At 32.6% G+C, this 17,462-nt stretch overlaps 1 protein-coding gene and 1 pseudogene across 2 annotated transcripts; both read right to left on the bottom strand.

Annotated features, from left to right (window-relative positions):
• Positions 1-1,338: 1,338 nt before the first annotated feature.
• LOC107927500 (pentatricopeptide repeat-containing protein At1g06710, mitochondrial) lies at positions 1,339-6,576 on the bottom strand. 2 transcript variants are annotated; one of them, XM_016858581.2, is made up of 4 exons: positions 3,523-6,576; positions 2,745-3,162; positions 2,404-2,651; positions 1,339-1,759 (listed from the first exon to the last, which is right to left on the bottom strand). In XM_016858581.2, exons 1-2 carry the CDS (start codon positions 6,463-6,465, stop codon positions 3,118-3,120), a joined length of 2,988 nt encoding a protein of 995 aa, XP_016714070.2. In that variant the 5' UTR covers positions 6,466-6,576; the 3' UTR covers positions 1,339-1,759; positions 2,404-2,651; positions 2,745-3,117. The 2 variants fall into 2 exon arrangements, with proteins under 2 accessions (XP_016714070.2, XP_016714069.2); XM_016858580.2 differs by having other exon boundaries at positions 1,378-2,651.
• Positions 6,577-7,702: 1,126 nt separating this feature from the next.
• Positions 7,703-11,823, bottom strand: LOC107927501 (pentatricopeptide repeat-containing protein At1g06710, mitochondrial-like; annotated as a pseudogene).
• Between the last annotated feature and the right edge of the window lie 5,639 nt (positions 11,824-17,462).

The raw sequence follows: 17,462 nt of genomic DNA, 5'->3' as shown, positions 1-17,462 counted from the left end.
GTTAATTGTAATAAGGTGTTATAAAAAAAACCCATATATTTTATGTTTAAACATTTCAAATTATTTATTATATTAATTTTAATTTTATTATTATATTTTTTTGAAAATATTTATGTATTCTTATATATTTTTTGAATTTTTTAGAAGTAGAATGAAATTGAGAACATTTGAAAATTTTAAAAGTTAATTTTTTTTAAATTATGACTTAATTGATATAACATGTAAAAGTTGATAACTAAATTTGTTATTCTATCAATTTTTCAACTCCTACATCAACTTACCAATAGTGCTTTTAATGGGAGTGACCAAAATGACCAAACCATGTAACATGGTATTCAAATTGCAAACTTTTATTATTATTATTTTGAGTGCCTAAAATAAATTTTTTGATAATTGAGTGACTATCAGTCTAGTTTACTCAAAAATTTAGGAGTGCTAGGTAAGAAAAAAAAACGAGAAAAGAAAAGAGAAAATAGAAGGGAAACGTATGCTAGTTCAAAATTATGCATTGCTCAAATGTTTTATTTTCTTTCTTTTTCATTTTTCAACTTTACCAAGTAATGGATTGAAAGAAAATTATTTTTTCTTTCAATTTTTCATCTTTCATACCAAGCACATCTATGAAAAAAAATTATATTTTCCATCTTTCTATATTTATATTTTTATAGCACATTCAATTTTCATCTGTTCAATTTTCTTTCCGCTCCACCAAGCAAAGCTTAAGGGTATACTTGGTTGAGTGGAAAAGTAGAAGAGAAGAAAAGATTGAAAGATTGAAAAAGTGGGAAGAATATCAATTTTGAGTGTACTCGTTAGGAAAGAAAACTAAAAGGAAAGAAAACGAGAGATATGATAAATTTTCTATCCTAACGTATAAAAATAAACTATTCTAAAATAAAACTATAAGAAGAGAGAAAATGAGAAAGGAGAGTGCCTTACTTCCAAAATTATGCATTTTTCTAGAAATTTCATTTTCAGTCCTCTCATTTTTCAACTCTTCCAAACAATGAAAGGAAAGAAAATTACTTTTTGTTTCAATTTTTCAATATTTCCGACTAACCACACCTATGAAAAGAAAAATTATATTTCCTATTATTATATTATTCTACTCCTTAAATTTTTTTTTTCCATTTTATCAAGCAAAGCCTAAAAACCAATTTAGCAATACTTCTTAAAAGCACTTTTTGAGATAAAAAAACATTACTAAACAATATGCTTTTGAGCTTGTTAAAAGTTTTTTCGGGACAAAAAAAAATGCTTTGAAAAATCACTTTTTTGGCCAAAAGTAAAAGCAGAAAATTTCGACTTTTACTCAAAAGTATTTTTGAGAAGCAATGCTAAACTGGCCTTAAGTACCTTCTCCACCAAGTTAGGTGATTACCTAATATATCATTTCATTAAAGAAAAGGTAAGTCACAACACATGGCCTAAAAGGGCCCAAAAAATATAACAAAGAAACTCCCAAGTTCAGGTCCCCAAAACCCTAGATGCTTAAACCTTCGTCACCAAGCTAGGGAAGGAGTGGGAGAGAGCATCGGGGTGAAACGAGAGCAAGGCTGTCGCAACCGACCATTGACATGCAAGCCTTCGGCAAAGGTCATGCCACAACAAAGTCCCAAAAAAAGATGTCGAAGCCACCAAGGAGCCAGCCAAATGCAAATAGTGAGGGAATCAAAGCCAACTCATCAACTACAACTACCATATGCAGGTTTTGGTGCAATGACTCTAGTGAACCATCAAAGTTCATGCTGGTGAGGATCTATGAAAGCACCAACACCATATCAAAGGAGGATCAGAGGGGCATTGCCAAAAAGGAAAACAAAACAAGACTTGCCCAGAAGGAAGCCCCTCCAAAGATCGAGGGGACGAACATCAAAACCATGGGGGAACACATGGGGCAACCAAGATCCAGACTGGCCTCTCCTCGTCAACCATAGTCAAGTGGAGACGAGGGAGGCAAGATCTAGAGATTATTTCGTCGAAAAACAAAAAAAAGGTGAAAAGGAAAAAACAGAAGCCAGACAACCGTTCACAGGCTAGACCAAAGCTTTGGACTTGGTAGAGAGAGAAAATGGTTAGGTTAGCTGATTACTTCATAGATTAGGGTTAACCAAAAAAAATTAATAAAACAGATCAAACGACAATTTATTTATTGAAAATAGGTCGAAAGGTACAGAAAACTGACAAAGCACATGAATTAGTTCATGGCATGGATTTATTGTTTAATAAACCTTCTGAATAAACCTAGAAAACAAGTCACAGGTAGACAAACATGAAGTTATGCCAACAATCAATCCTATTAAAGGGTCATATATAAACATCAGAGAGATAACTTGCAATAAGAGTAAAAAACATGCTTTTTTACTTTAAAATGACAGTGCGAAATCTTGCTAGAAAACCTACCAGACCTATTTTTTTGATATCGGTAGTACCACCATAGAGTGTAGCCATCCTCTTCTTTGAGTTTCGAGTGCGAAAATGGTTGCCATATCAGGAAGTCAGGGGTGGTGGGATTTTCTGTTCCCGTCATCATCCCTTACAGCTGAACTTTGAAGAGATTCGGTCAGCAAGTTGGGTGAATATGAGTTGTATCTTCCAGCAGAGTTGTTTTGTGGTGTAGGAATTGGACCTATAATTGCAACCACGGCATGCTGAACGAGAAAAGACATTACCAGCTGAAGGATATGAAGAAACCTAAAAGTTGCCAGGAAAAAATACACACAACTAATGATTGAGAATTGCACCTGGGCTTTGGAGGTACCGCCTTGTATCACATGCAGTAAGTAATGCGCAGAGTGTACAATCCATGTGATGCAAATAGTTACACTGTCAGGCCAAACCACCATTATTAAGATTGAAAAATCGGAAAATGATACTCGGTTAAAGCTGGCATGGCTATCTTCCGAACCCAAGTGACTTTAAACAACAGATGGAGGTCTTGGTGAGACTGTTATTTCAGTTTGTTAAGCATTCAATTATTGGTTGGCTTTTGCTTTCTTATGCATGCAGGAAAAAATCCTCATTCCTCAACCAATTAAGTCGACCTCTGAGCCTAACTTTATCCCAATCATTCAGTGATCAATCAAGTAAACTGGAAAACCGAATGTTCAAAAATGCCTAAGCTGCATCAGGAGTCTCTTTTTCTCGAAGCCATTGAATATCCTGCCCAATTGAATAATTTGAGAAAATAAATATACAAGGAGAAAAAAAAAGAAAGAACACAACTACATAACAAAGAGCAAAAGATAACAGGTGATAATCATACTTGTCTAAATTCTCAACTAGGGTCCAATTTTCGAGGGAAGTGACACAGGTATCATGACGGGTTTCTAGTAGAACAAGTGCTATTATATAAAGGAAAAAAAAGCAGGAAACCAGAGCAATTTCGGCTTAAAAAATTGCTGTAACAAAGTCCAGGATGATCTCACAAAAACAAGAACTTAGCACTTGAGTGGTTGAAAAGTCTTAGTTGTCGCTACAACTTTCTTAAAAGTAAAAGAAAGAGAAGTTATAGAGACAAACCATCTGACAAAAGCTATCTGAAAGCTGAAGTGCTTCTTCCCACTTGTTCACTGTGATGAGGCCCTTAATAAGGTGAATAAATGTACTTAGCTCGGGAACTCCGCCCATCCTTGTCATGTCCGCATACAATTCAAAGGCCTTGTTAACCTTACGCGCAAGTGAAAGGCTCTCAATAAGGGCATTATATGTACTACAATATGCTGCAGGAACTTGTGAAAATGACGCTATCTCATGATGAAGCTGTAAAGCCATCTCTAGTCTCCCAGCTTTTATAAAATTATAGATAAGCACTCTATAAACAGGAATGACCGACAGAGATTCACTTTTTCCAGCCTCATCTAAAATCCCTAGGGACATTATGAACTCTTTGTTGAAACCTTCAATGACCTTACGGTAGCCTGCGATATGCCTAGGCCAGTATGTCTGTTTCATCTCTTCCAAAAGTTCATAAGCCTTATCTAATAGGCCAACGATACAACAGTGGTTTATCAGAACACTATACGTGATGAAATTCGGAGCAACACCCTTGGAACCCATTTGTTCTAAAAGTTCAAGGCTTTTGTCTATTTTACCTGCTTTGCCGAAGCCATCTATCATTGCAGTGTAAGTCACCACATTAGGATAGCACCCCTTTTCTTCCATCATCAACATAAGCTTATAGGCCTCATCTGTCTTACCAGACTTACATAGGCCATCAATCATTTCTGTGTATATAACAACATTAGGAGCGCAAGAATTTTCAAGCATTTTGGATAAGACTTTTAAAGCAAGGTCTAGCCGTTTATCTTTAAACAACCTGTCAATTAATGAACTGTACGTATAAATATTTGGACTATAACCATGCTCAGACATCTTGGAAAACACTTCTTGTGCTTCATCTAGCTTTCCGACCTTGCAAAATCCATCAATAAGAGCATCATACACAACTTGGTTTGGCTTACAACCAACTACTGACATGGCTTCCAATAAATCATGTGCCTCTTTGACCTTGTGAGCCTTGCATAAACCATCCATTAAAGCTCCATATGTGAAAACATTTGGCGTTTTGGCATCACTGTCAATCACTTTAAAATATAAATCTACATCCGGGATTTCTGCATTAGTGCACATTCTAGCATAAATCTGACAAGCTTTCTCAATCTGCCCAGCTTTGCAATGACCATCAATCAAAGCTGTATATGTAACAACATTTGGAATGCAACCTTTAGACAACATCATCTCAAAGAGTTCATCAGCCTTGGACACCTTCCTTGCTTTAAGATAAGCATGTATTAGAGCAGTGTACGTCACCACATTAGGGGCACATCCAACCTTTACCATCTCATCGAACCAATTATGTGCTTGTTCAATAAGATCAGCTTTACAAAAACTATCAATTAAAATAGTGTATGTATATACATCAGGTACGACACCATTCTTTTTCATTTCCCCGAACAATAGAAAAGCCTTTTCTACTTTAGAGGCATTACACAAATGAGCAATCACTTTGGAGTATGTACTAGTATCAGGTATAAAGCCTTTACGCATCATTTCATGAATAATGTTACATGCTTTCTCAAATTTCCCAACACCACATAGACACCTGGCAAAATTGCTGACATTGATCTTATTTAGTATAACTCCAGCAGCAAGCATTTCACCATAAGCGTTCTCAGCCAATTCTAGCACATCTGAGCTTGGTAACTCCTCATTCCCGCAAATGCCACCAATCAATATGTTATAAACCACATAGCCTGGTTGGCACCCACATTTGGTCATTTTCTTTAGCAATTTAAACGCATAAGAATAATCTCCAGATTTGCAATAAGCATAGACAAGAGAATTAAATATGCTAGGACTTGGATAACAACCTTCCGTAATCATCATGTTAAGGACTCTCTTACACCTACCAAGTTGTCTCTTATTCAAACAACCACAAAGCAAAACCCTGTATGTCACAACATTAGGAATGCAAGAATTAGCACGCATTCTATTCAAAAAGTCCATAGCTTCTTCAAAAAGCGAAGCTTCACACAAACCGGATATCATTTTTGTGTAAAAAGCAGTATCCGGCTTGAATTCTTCCTCCTCTATCAACGTAAGGGCCTCCCTCCATTGCCCCGTCCTACAAAGGGAATGCGCATAACACCTTAGCGTATAACCATCCATGTGAAACCCAGCATCCGACATCTCTCTATAAACCAAATAAGCAGTATCTAACCTATCAGCTTGCAAAAACACTTGAACCAATGCACAATAAGTCGCTCTAGATGGCTTGTAACCGAAATCCTTAAGTCTACCTAATTCCTCTAATGCCATATTCCACAACCCATTTTTGCAATACCTTCCAATCAATAAATTAAGCAACTTTTTCAGTACATCTTTATCATCATTCCTAATTTCCAACAAAAATTTCTCATGAACACGGTCATTATTACTAGATTCTAATAAATCAAGCAAAGAATTAAACACAGCAGAAGCATGACTATACCCAATTTGCCTCCCAGCCCAAATGAAAAACTTTACACCCAATTCGGGTTTCAGTTTCACCAAGTTCAAAACTTCAACAACCAATTTTTCATTGATTCTTTCTCTAAATTGCCTAAGAACTATCTGGGTTTTGTCCTCAAACTCCCCGTTATCACTCATAATGGCATTCGCAATCAAAACAGCATCGTTTGAAAACTTACCAGCATCAACTTTTTTCTGTGAAGGAGGAACTGAATCAGCTCTTAAAAAGGCGAAGTCTTGGGATGAAACGGGCTCGACCCGTGGGTTGTTTTGCATCGGAAACGGGTCATCTGGATCGATTAGACCATTTAGATTGTCAGCGGAAGAAGTGGAAATGAATTGAGTAATTGGGGAGAAGAAGAATTGATGGGGAAGTTGGGGATTTTGAGGGGAAAAAGGCAGTGATTTTGAGTAAAATAAAAGAGGGTTAAGCAATCTTTTTCTCATTTGCATTTGGGTTTTTTTTAGTTCTACCAGAAATTAGCAGTGGAGGGCTCTAGTGTAGGGTTTAAGATGAAGCTGCTAGCCATGGGAGTCAAGGAAAATGTTAGTAAAAGGTATTTTTAATTTATGTTTTGTTTATGTTTTCTTGTTATAATAAAGAATTATACATTAAAAATATGAATTAATTTCTAAAAAATAACGTTAAATATTTAATTAAATTGTTCAAAATTTAAAAGATTGATCTCTGTAAATCAATAAAATGTTGAATTTTAATATCATAATCAAGAATTTAAATATTTTAAATAAATTATTAAAATATTTTTTGAGCAAGATCTCACATTTGTTAAGATTGTACCTTAAAATCAATACGTTATTATCGAACCATCATATTACCTAATTATTTATATAAAATTCAAATTACCATTTGAATGCTTGCCTAAATTATCAAATAGGAGAAGCATGGTACTGTAAGCATAAATATTGGACATTTTTTATCACATTAAAATTTACACAAAAACCTTATTGTAAAACCTCTCAATAAGATAGTATACTTTGTTAATCACATCTCGAAGCACGTGTTAAAAGTTTATCGTATTGAAATTTGTATGAAAATTCATTGACAAGATAATATATTTCTCAATCACATCTTAAAGTACGTGTTAAGAATCTTATCACATTAAAACTTACATAAAAAATTTTCAATCATATCTCAAAATACGTATTAAAGATTCTTTTATCAAATTCGCGTAAATCCTAATAAAAATAACTTGCTTTATCTTAAAGCACGTATTAAAAGTTCTTCTATTACATTGAAATTTACACGAAAACCCGTTGATAGGAAAACATATATTCCAAGGACAACATATCTTCCGATCACACTCTAAGGACTTATGACATATCTGACAACTCACTCGTATAAGATCCCACCAAAATGTATACAAATAACCCATCCGTGCCATTCTCATCCTTAAGATAGTCAACCTACCGTTACTTAGATGCTCAAAAACTCTCGGTAGCACCGTGTGAACCTCCAACCTTCCTCTATACAACTCTACATGGATGAAAATTAGAAAATATAAATATATTAAAAGATTTTTTCCCTTAAATATAATATAATGCTGTCCATTTTCCCCTTTTATTTTGGTTTAATAAAAATTTTTAAGTGCCTCCTAAATCTATATGATGAATATAATATGAATAAGTATGATGAATATAATATCAATACATCATCAATTTTATAATGAAAATTTAACATCTTAAAAACAAATACATATGAAAAATAACAAAAATACAATAAAATACATGGATTGACAAATCTACTGTCAGAACAAATATTACCATTTACCACATTAGATAATAGGTTTGATTTCATTCTATATTTTAAAAGTTCAGAAAGAAAAATCTGTAAATATACTCTCTTTTTCTAACTTTCCAGTTTCCTCCTTTTCTTTCACTTTTCCTCTTACCAAACACAAGTACCAAAGAAAGGAAAATCAGACCAAGTACAATAAGCAAAATAATTCATTCATGGCATGCATTTATTGTTTGATAAACCCTTTTATAAACCTAGAAAACAGGATACATCTTGATACTGCATTGCCATCATCTTCATTATGTTTAGTGTTCTTGCCATCATCTTCATTATGTTAGTTCAACTTTGAAGCGCTTCAGTTCAGCAAGTTGGGTGAGTAAGACCTGTTTCTTCTGGCTGAGTTGTTTTGCAGTGTAGGGTTCGGAGCAATAATGCCGACTAAGCCATAATGACATGAAGAAAGCAAAAAGTTAGGCAATATAACCGGACAAAATAAACTAAACAAATAATTGAGAATTGCAACTAAGCTTTAGAGGTACCACCTTGTACCACATGCAATAAGTAATGATGCAACATGAAGAGTAAATAAATGATTGATACTCGGTTGAGCTGGCATGGCTTGCTTCCAATTCTAAGCGATTTCAAATGATCACCCAGGTCTCTGAGAGACTGTTATCTTGGTTTGTTAAGCATTGTTGGCCTTGCCTTCTGCTTTCTTATACATGCAAAACAAATCCTCGACCAATAAAGTCAACCTCAGAGTATAACTTTCCACGACCGCTCAGTGATCAATCAGTAAACAGGAAAACCAAATGTTCAACAAAGCCTAAGCCGCATCAGGCGTCTTTTTTTTTTTTCTCAAAGCCATTGAATATCCTGCATAAGTGAAGATTTTTAAACCAAAAGATATAAGGAAACATAAAACAACTGCAGAACTGCAATAAATATACATGTCTAAATTCTCGAGTACGGTACAATTTTCAAGGAAATGTCCTAGTTGCCACTGACATTTTTAAAATAAAAGAACATGGAGTTATAGAGACAAACCATTTGACAGAAGCTATCTGAAAGTTGAAGTGCCTCGTCCCACTTGTTCACTGTGATGAGCCCCTTAATAAGGTGGATAAACGTGCTTATCTCAGGAACTCGGCCCATCCTTGTCATGTCAGAATACAATTCAAAAGCCTCATTAACCTTGCCAGCCAATGAAAGGCTCTCAATAAGAGCATTACACGTACTATAGTATGCTGTAGAAACTCGTGAAAATGATGCTAGCTCCTGATGAAGCTGTAAAGCCGCATCTAGTCTCCCAGCCTTTATAAAACTATTACTAAGCATTCTATAAAGAGGAATAACTGGCAGAGATTCACTTTTGCGAACCTCATCTAAGAGCCCAAGAGACATTATGAAGTCTTTGTTGAAACCTTCTATGATCTTGCGGTAGCCTGAGATATGCCTCTGCCAGTGTGTCTGTGTCATCTCTTCCAAAAGTTCATGAGCCTTATCCAACTGGCCAACATTACAACAGTGGTTTATCAAAACCTTATATGTCACGAATCTGGAGCACAACCCTTGGAACCCATTTGTTCTAAAAGCTCGAGGCCTTTATCTATTTTACCTGCTTTGCCGAAGCCATCTATCATTGCAGTGTAAGTCACCACATTAGGATAGCTGCCCTTTTCTTCCATCATCAACATAAGCTTATAGGCCTCATCTGTTTTACCAGACTTACATAGGCCATCAATCATTTCAGTGTAAATAATAACATCAGGAGTGCAAGAATTTTCGAGCATTTTGAATAGGACTTTTAAAGCAAGATCCATTCGTTTATCTTTAAACAACCTGTTCATTAATGAACTGTATATAAAAGTATTTGGATCATAACCATGCTCCAACATCTCAGAAAACACCTCTTGTGCTTCGTCTAGCTTCCCGGCCTTGCAAAATCCATCAATAAGAGCACCGAACACAACACGGTTAGGCTTACAACCAGATGCTGACATGCCTTCCAATAATTCATGGGCCTCTTTGACTTTGTAAACCTTGCATAAACCATCCACTAAAGCTCCGTATGTATAAACATTTGGCGTTTTGGCCTCATTGTCAACCTCTTTAAAATATAAATCTACATCCGGGATTTCTGCATTAGTTTGCATTCTAGCAAAAATCTGACAAGCTTTCTCAATCTGCCCAGCTTTACAATGACCATCAATCAAAGCTGTATATGTAACAACATTTGGAATGCAACCTTTAGACAACATCATCTCGAAGAGTTCATCAGCCTTGGACACCTTCCTTGCTTTAAGATAAGCATGTATTAGAGCAGTGTACGTCACCACATTAGGGGCACAACCACCCTTTACCATCTCATCAAACCAGTTACGAGCCTGCTCTATAAGACCAACCTTACAAAAGCTATCAATTAAAATCGTGTATGTACGCACATCAGGTACGACACCATTCTTTTTCATTTCTTCAAACAAAAGAAAAGCGTTTTCTACTTTAGAGGCATTACACAGATGAGCAATCACTTTGGAGTATGTACTAGTATCAGGTATAAAGCCTTTATGCATCATTTCATGGATAATTTTACATGCTTTCTCAAATTTCCCGACACTACATAGACACCTGGAAAAATTGCTGACGTTAATCTTATTTAGTACAACTCCATCAGCAAGCATTTTGCTATAAGCATTCTCAGCTAATTCTAGCACATCTGAACTAGGTAACTCCTCATTGCCACAAATGCTACTAATCAATTTGTTGTAAGCCACATGGCCTGGTTGGCATCCACATTTTACCATTTTCTTTAGCAATTTATACGCAAAAGAATAATCTCCTGATCTGCAATAAGCATGGACAAGGGAATTAAATATGCCAAGACTTGGATAACAACCTTCGGCAATCATGATGTTAAGAATGATCTTACACATATCGAGCTGCCCCTTATTCAAACAACCACAAAGCAAAACCCTGTATGTCACAACATCAGGAACACAAGAATCAGCACGCATTCTGTTCAGAAAGTCCATCGCTTCTTCAAAAAGCGAAGCTTCACACAACCCGGATATCATTTTCGTGTAAAGAGCAGTATCCACCTTGAATTCTTCCTTCTCGATCAATGCAAGGGCTTCCCTCCATTGCCCCGTTCTACAAAGTGAGTAAGCATAACATCTCAGCGTATAACCATCCATGCGAAACCCGGCATCCGACATCTCTCCATAAACCAAATGAGCAGTGTCTAACCTATCAGCTTGCAAAAACACTTGAACCAAAGCACAATAAGTCACTCTAGATGGCTTGTAACCAAAATCCTTAAGCCTACCTAATTCCTCTAATGCCATATTCCACAACCCATTTTTGCAATACTTTCCAATCAATAAATTAAGCAACTTTTTCAGAATCACTTCATCATCATCCCTAATTTCCAACAAAAATTTCTCTGGGATAGGATCATCATTACCAGACTCTAATAAATCAAGCAAAGAATTAATCACATTTACAGTATGACTATACCCACTTTGCTTCCCAGCCCAAATGAAAAACTTAACAGCCAAATCAGGTTTCATTTTCACCAAGTTCAAAACTTCAACAACCAACTTTTCATTGATACTTCCTCTAAATTGCCTAAGAAAAATCTGGGTTCTGTACCATAATTCCCCATTGTCACTCAAAATGGTATTTGCAATCAAAACAGCATCGAGTGAAAACTTACGAGCATTAACTTTTTGTTTTGTTGAAGTCCCAGAATCAGAACTTAGAAAAGCAAAATCTTGGGCTGAAACGGGTTCGACCCGTGGGTTGTTTTGTAATGGAAATGGGTCATCTGGATCGATTAAACCATCGAGATTGGCAGGGGAAGAGGTGGAAATGAATTGGAAGATTATGCGATTAAGTTGGGGATTTCGAGGGGGAAAATGCAGTGATTTTGAGTAAGATAAAAGAGAGTTAAACAATCTTTTCCTCATTTGCTTTGATTTTTACTGGGTTTGTTTGGTTCTATGAGTTTGGCAGTCTAGGTTGAGGAAGATGTGAGCCAAAATTTCTGCCAATTTTTCAACCCATACTGGTTTTTTTGGGTTAATATATCATTTGCTACTTGTATTTGATTTCAAAAGTTCAATTTGATACTTGAGTTTTTTTCTCAATTTGTATATAAGTTTGGCTTCAATATTCAATTTGATACCGCAATCAAATAATTTCGCGTGGCCAAGGTATCCATCCAAGCACAAAAGTCTGCTCGAAATTTAAAATGATTTGGACAAAAATATTAGTCATAAAAAATAAGCTTAGGCAAAAAAATAGTTCTATTTAAAATATAGGCCAAGTTTGGGCTTAAACATTCAAGACTTGACTTAGCTTAATTTTTTTTTTAATTTAAAATATTTTATCTTATATTATGTAATTTATAACAAATACCAATTAAATCTATAATAGTATATAATATTACTATAATTTAAACATTAAAATATGTTAAGATCACTCTATTTAAAAATTTTAATAAATAAAAAATATAATTATTAAATATTAAATTAAAATTAATATAAAAATATTATTATTTTTAAAAAAAATAATATAAACGTGCCTAAAATAGGGTTGGATTAACTACTTACAAATATGACGAATTTAAACAAAATTTTAGAAATGGAATTATACCATGAGCAGAATAAATTGGAAGGAATGTATTGGTAAAGTGTTCACTTTTGTTGATCCCTCATTTCTATGTATCATTGATGCAAACTTTGATGCTTTTGTTGTTCATGACAGCAAATATAAAGTATCAGCATCTTTTTGTTGCACTTAAATCATGTATGTACCAAAGTGTTAACTTATCTAAACACCAACTACTTTCATTTCTTTCCATGAATGTGAGAAATCTGATTCTGCAAAGCATAACTCATTTTCCTATTTCTTAACCTTAGATAATTTGCTGAATTTTGTTGGTCTTCTATTGAATAAAATTTAAAAAAAATCTTACTTGTATTATCGAGATATTCTAACTTGTCCCATTAAAATTTAAATCGTGGAGTTCATGTATTCGATTAGCTGCAAACTCGCCACATTATCTATAGTTCATTTTCAATCATTTAATGACATTTCATCAATTTTTTATATAATTGATGCATAATTTTGATAATTTGTTACTTTGAATCTCGAATTTGAATGTTAAACCCAGACCCTGAACATTGAATTTAAACCCTAAATATTGAACTTTGAATTTAGGATTTAGGTTTGGGTTTGAGGCTTGAGGTTCAGGGTTTGGGATTAGATATTCAAGGTAAAAAATATTTAAAATTATGTATTAATAACATGAAAAAATTTGTTAAAATGCCATTAGCTCGGCCCCAATGTTTGCCTGAAGAGTGGGAGGGTTTGGGTAAAATAATATGCTCGAAAAATGGGTTTGGGCAAAAAAATAAGGCCCGCTTAGAAAATGGGACAAGCCTTAGGTAAAGCTTTTTTGGCCTAGCCTGACCCAAATATGCAAAAAAAAAAGTTATTTTCATTTATTATTATTATTATTATTATTATTTTGCTATCATTTAACTATTATGTTGCTACTATTTTGTTTTTATTATATAATTCATATTTTATTGTTAATTTTGTTATTATTTTAGAGGCGTTTACTTGTTAAGTTACACATATCTTAATGTTGTTTAATAAAATTAATATAGGCAGGCCGAATTTAAGTAAAATTTTAGGCTTATTTTTCAGGCTGGGTCTGAACCTAGCAAATGGATCTAAAATTTTGATTGGGCCTGACCTGTGAACACTTCTAAATACTATTAAATAATTGAAAATATACCATAAATGATGCGGTATAACGAGCCCATAAAATAATTTTTCTCGGATTCAAGGTAGAGAACATTGCAATTAGATACGTATTAATTTATCACACATTGTAATTATAATTTCCTCAAAATGACAATAAATGGAGATTATGGATGAAGATTGAATCATCGACCTTTGCCCCATGTGTTGCGTAGATATTGAAAATATCTACATGTCCATTATATTCATAATCATTTCATGCCGCTCCATCTTATTTATTTTACTAATCAAATGTTAATTTTATATTATGAAATAAGTATATTATGATATATTTACATATATTTGATTTTATTTATATACTAAAACTATAAAATAAATGTATAGAATATCATAAAAGGGTAAAATGGTAAGTTTAAAAATTTACAAAAAAACTCGTGTATTGGTTTGATAGTCAAGGTATTCACCGTCCTAGATGTGGTTTGCGTTCGAGTCACGCTATTCACGTTGCTGATAGGGCTTTGCACTCCTCTTATAATTCACCAAAACAAAACTGAAAAAAGAAGAAAAAAGCAATTCACCATCCATAATGAATAATACAAAATCTATGAAAATCTATGAAGGAACTCGGATTTTGCCATTCCTATTTTGTTTTGATCATATTCAACTTTTTTGTTTTTATCATAGATTTTAATATTGCAAATTTGGATATTTTAATTATTATTTGCAGCAGATTCAGAGCGGATACATATATTAACCTTTAGATATTCATTATTTAAATTCGTTTTACATTTGTAAATAATAAATATAGATTCAGATAACCGTTATCATAATCTATTTTATTTTTTTTGGATAACATATACGATTTTAAACTCTAATTTTTTATACTTACTAAATTCGAATATTTATGACATTCGAATATTTAACGGCTATTTAATTAATTTGAATAATAATACTCGAATTTAACATAAATAATAAATAAATTTAAAATTCTATAATAAAAAAAAAAACAAATATACAATCCACTAACACCAACTAAACATGAGGTGTAAAGGAAATTTAATGAAAGCTTCAAAATAGGAAAATTCCACTAACAAGTGAGAAAGTCATTTCATTTGGACATCTTTTGCCTTTCCAGAGAGTCAAAATTAGCATAGAAATCTATGGAAATTATTATTTAATTAAGTAAAAAAGAAAAGAAAAGAACAAAAAAAGTCCCCAGAAAGTTCAAAAGGGAACCCACATTCCATGGCCAGCATAAGCCTTTACCATTTGAAGGAGGAAAAGTACAATTGACTCTTGTTTATTACATAATTTTTGGTCAATTTTCGATATTAGGACGTCTATTATGCTCAAATTCGAAATTTAGTTCTTGTATTGTAATTTATCATAATTTGAATATCTTATTTTTGTAATATCATTAGTTAATTCAAATACTTAACGGTTAGAATGACTGATTCTATTACAAAATAATCCATGTTAGCATGACGGGTTATAATTTGAGATGTTTTTAAACAAAAAAAACTATTTTATTTTTTCACTGAAATAATTAATATTATTAACTATTTGAATTATTGATAATGTTATAAAGGGATAGAGCAATATTTAGTCCCTAACTCGATAACTTTTATCCACATGGTCTCTGATTTTTTTTTGTCTACACTAGTCTCGGAACTTGACATTTTTTTTCTATTTTGATCCATGAACTTGGATTCAATTACAGTGTGATCATGTGATACTATGAAATTATGTCGCGCTATCACCTAAAATTTTTTAAAAAATTATATAAAATCTAAAAATACAAAGAATAATTAAAAAATTATAAAAGCTTTAAATTTTTTTATGAAATAGGTGATTATGTGGGCAATTCGGAGTGCCACACCATCATACCTTAATGCGATAGAAGCATATGGATTAAATTAGAAAACAAATTGTCAAATTTCGAGACTGAGGTGGACCAAAAAAAGTTTAAGGATCAAATGAGAATTTTTACCTAATTTAGCAACTAGACATTATTTTATCTTTATTATAAAAATAGAGATATCAAATTATGTAAAATTAAATTGTAAGAATAATAGAAGAATCAAAACCACGTTAAATAGTTGATTGAATTTTAAATTCCGTTGACATCGATATTGTTCCCAGTTCAAAAGTATATAAATTCGAGTGCACTCGAACATAATTTTATCATTTATTTAAAGATCGGGAAAGGTTTTTAAATTTAATTATTATTCATGTAATTAAGCTATAACTATATTCTTATTAATCAATATTTGTCTTGAGTTACCGATTGAGTTTTAATTCGGTTGACACTGACATTATTGTTAGTGTAGGAAGACATGAATTCGAGCATATTGAAATGCGTTTGCCCTTCTATTTAAGGGTTGAGATGAGTTATAGATGATTTTAAATTTTATATCAACTTCGAAACTTTCAAATTTTTCGTAATTAAATTAGATTATAATCGAGATTTGATATAACTATTAAATAATTCTAACTTTCTTTAAAAAAAAAATATATAAAAAAAAGAAAAAAAATTATACAACCAACAGCCAACTCAGCCGAAAAAAGAGGTAATCTGTCGCTTTAGTTGTGGAACTTTTAGTAAGTTTTACTTTTTATTCCCTATTTTAATATGCCCACTTTAAACGGAGGGAAAACGAATAATTAGTTCCAATAATAATATTGATTTAGGGCAAATTCTATCGAGGACAAATGTTAACATTTTTAGTAAGCTTTGGACTTGTCTAAGGGTCGGATAGTTTACCTGACTCGATAAGCTTGGTCTAACTTTTGTACTTCGGGTCAGTCTGACTTGGCCTAAATTTAATTTAAATAATAATTTTTTTATATTTTAATTTTAATTATAAAATATAATTTAAATATTTTATTATTTTTTAAATAGTAAAAATGAGTTTTTTTGGTGGGTTAAGTCGACACGAAAATGGGCATTGGCTTGACTCATTAACACTTATAGTGGTTGTGCATCATGCATGGTCCGTCTCTTTAGGCCTTTGACCAGCGCTTTTCACTCAATTGAAATTATCGCTTCAGGTATGTGAGTTTTCCGCAGAGTTAAAAGAGACAAAACTTTGACTAGAGACAATGTTGACCTATTGAGGGGTCCATCAATTTCAAGTAGATGACATTTCAAAAACTTCATCTGAAAGAGTCGACCTTAAGGGTGGCACCAAGGGGATTGTTAGGGGCCTTGGTCCCCTCGATTTAGTATAATTACCTCTTTAGGCCTTTAAATTATCTTTTAATCATTACTTAATTAGTGTTAGAATTATATATCAATTAAAATTTAATTTTAGATCTATAAATAACATCTATTAGTAGCAACAATATCTTAAAAAGAAATATTTTTTTGAACATTAATCTCATTATAGGTTCTTATAATATCTATACTTTTGATATAATGCCTAGAACTATCTATAGCCCTTCTTCAACCCTTAAATAGGAGTATAATAGGCTTCAATGCACTCAAACCCACGTCTTCCTGCAGTAGCAACAATACTAATGCCAGCCGAGGTAAGACTCAATCGACTTAAAAAAATTATTTGAACTACAATGAAATAAATATGTAAGATCATTTTAATTAATTTTTTTTATAAATTATTTATTTTATTCTAAGTAAGTACTTTTCTATACTTACCTTTTATTATTATTATTATATATAAGGTTGTAAACAAATAAGAGAGGTTTTTAAAAAAAAATAATATATAATATTTTAATAATTATTTTTTAAATCATTATTATTAAAATTTTTATTAATTTAATGTATTACGAATCATTATTATCTTTATTAATTTAATAATAAAAAATATTTTTCTAATATAATTCTAAATTTTTATATTAGTTTCAACTTTTTTTTATTTTAAAAAAATGCTTAAATTAAATATATTAAACACATCATCCAACA

Source organism: Gossypium hirsutum, chromosome A02, assembly GCF_007990345.1.
Source record: "Gossypium hirsutum isolate 1008001.06 chromosome A02, Gossypium_hirsutum_v2.1, whole genome shotgun sequence".
NCBI classification, from domain to species: domain Eukaryota; kingdom Viridiplantae; phylum Streptophyta; class Magnoliopsida; order Malvales; family Malvaceae; genus Gossypium; species Gossypium hirsutum.
This window is presented reverse-complemented; position numbering and strand designations above follow the sequence as displayed.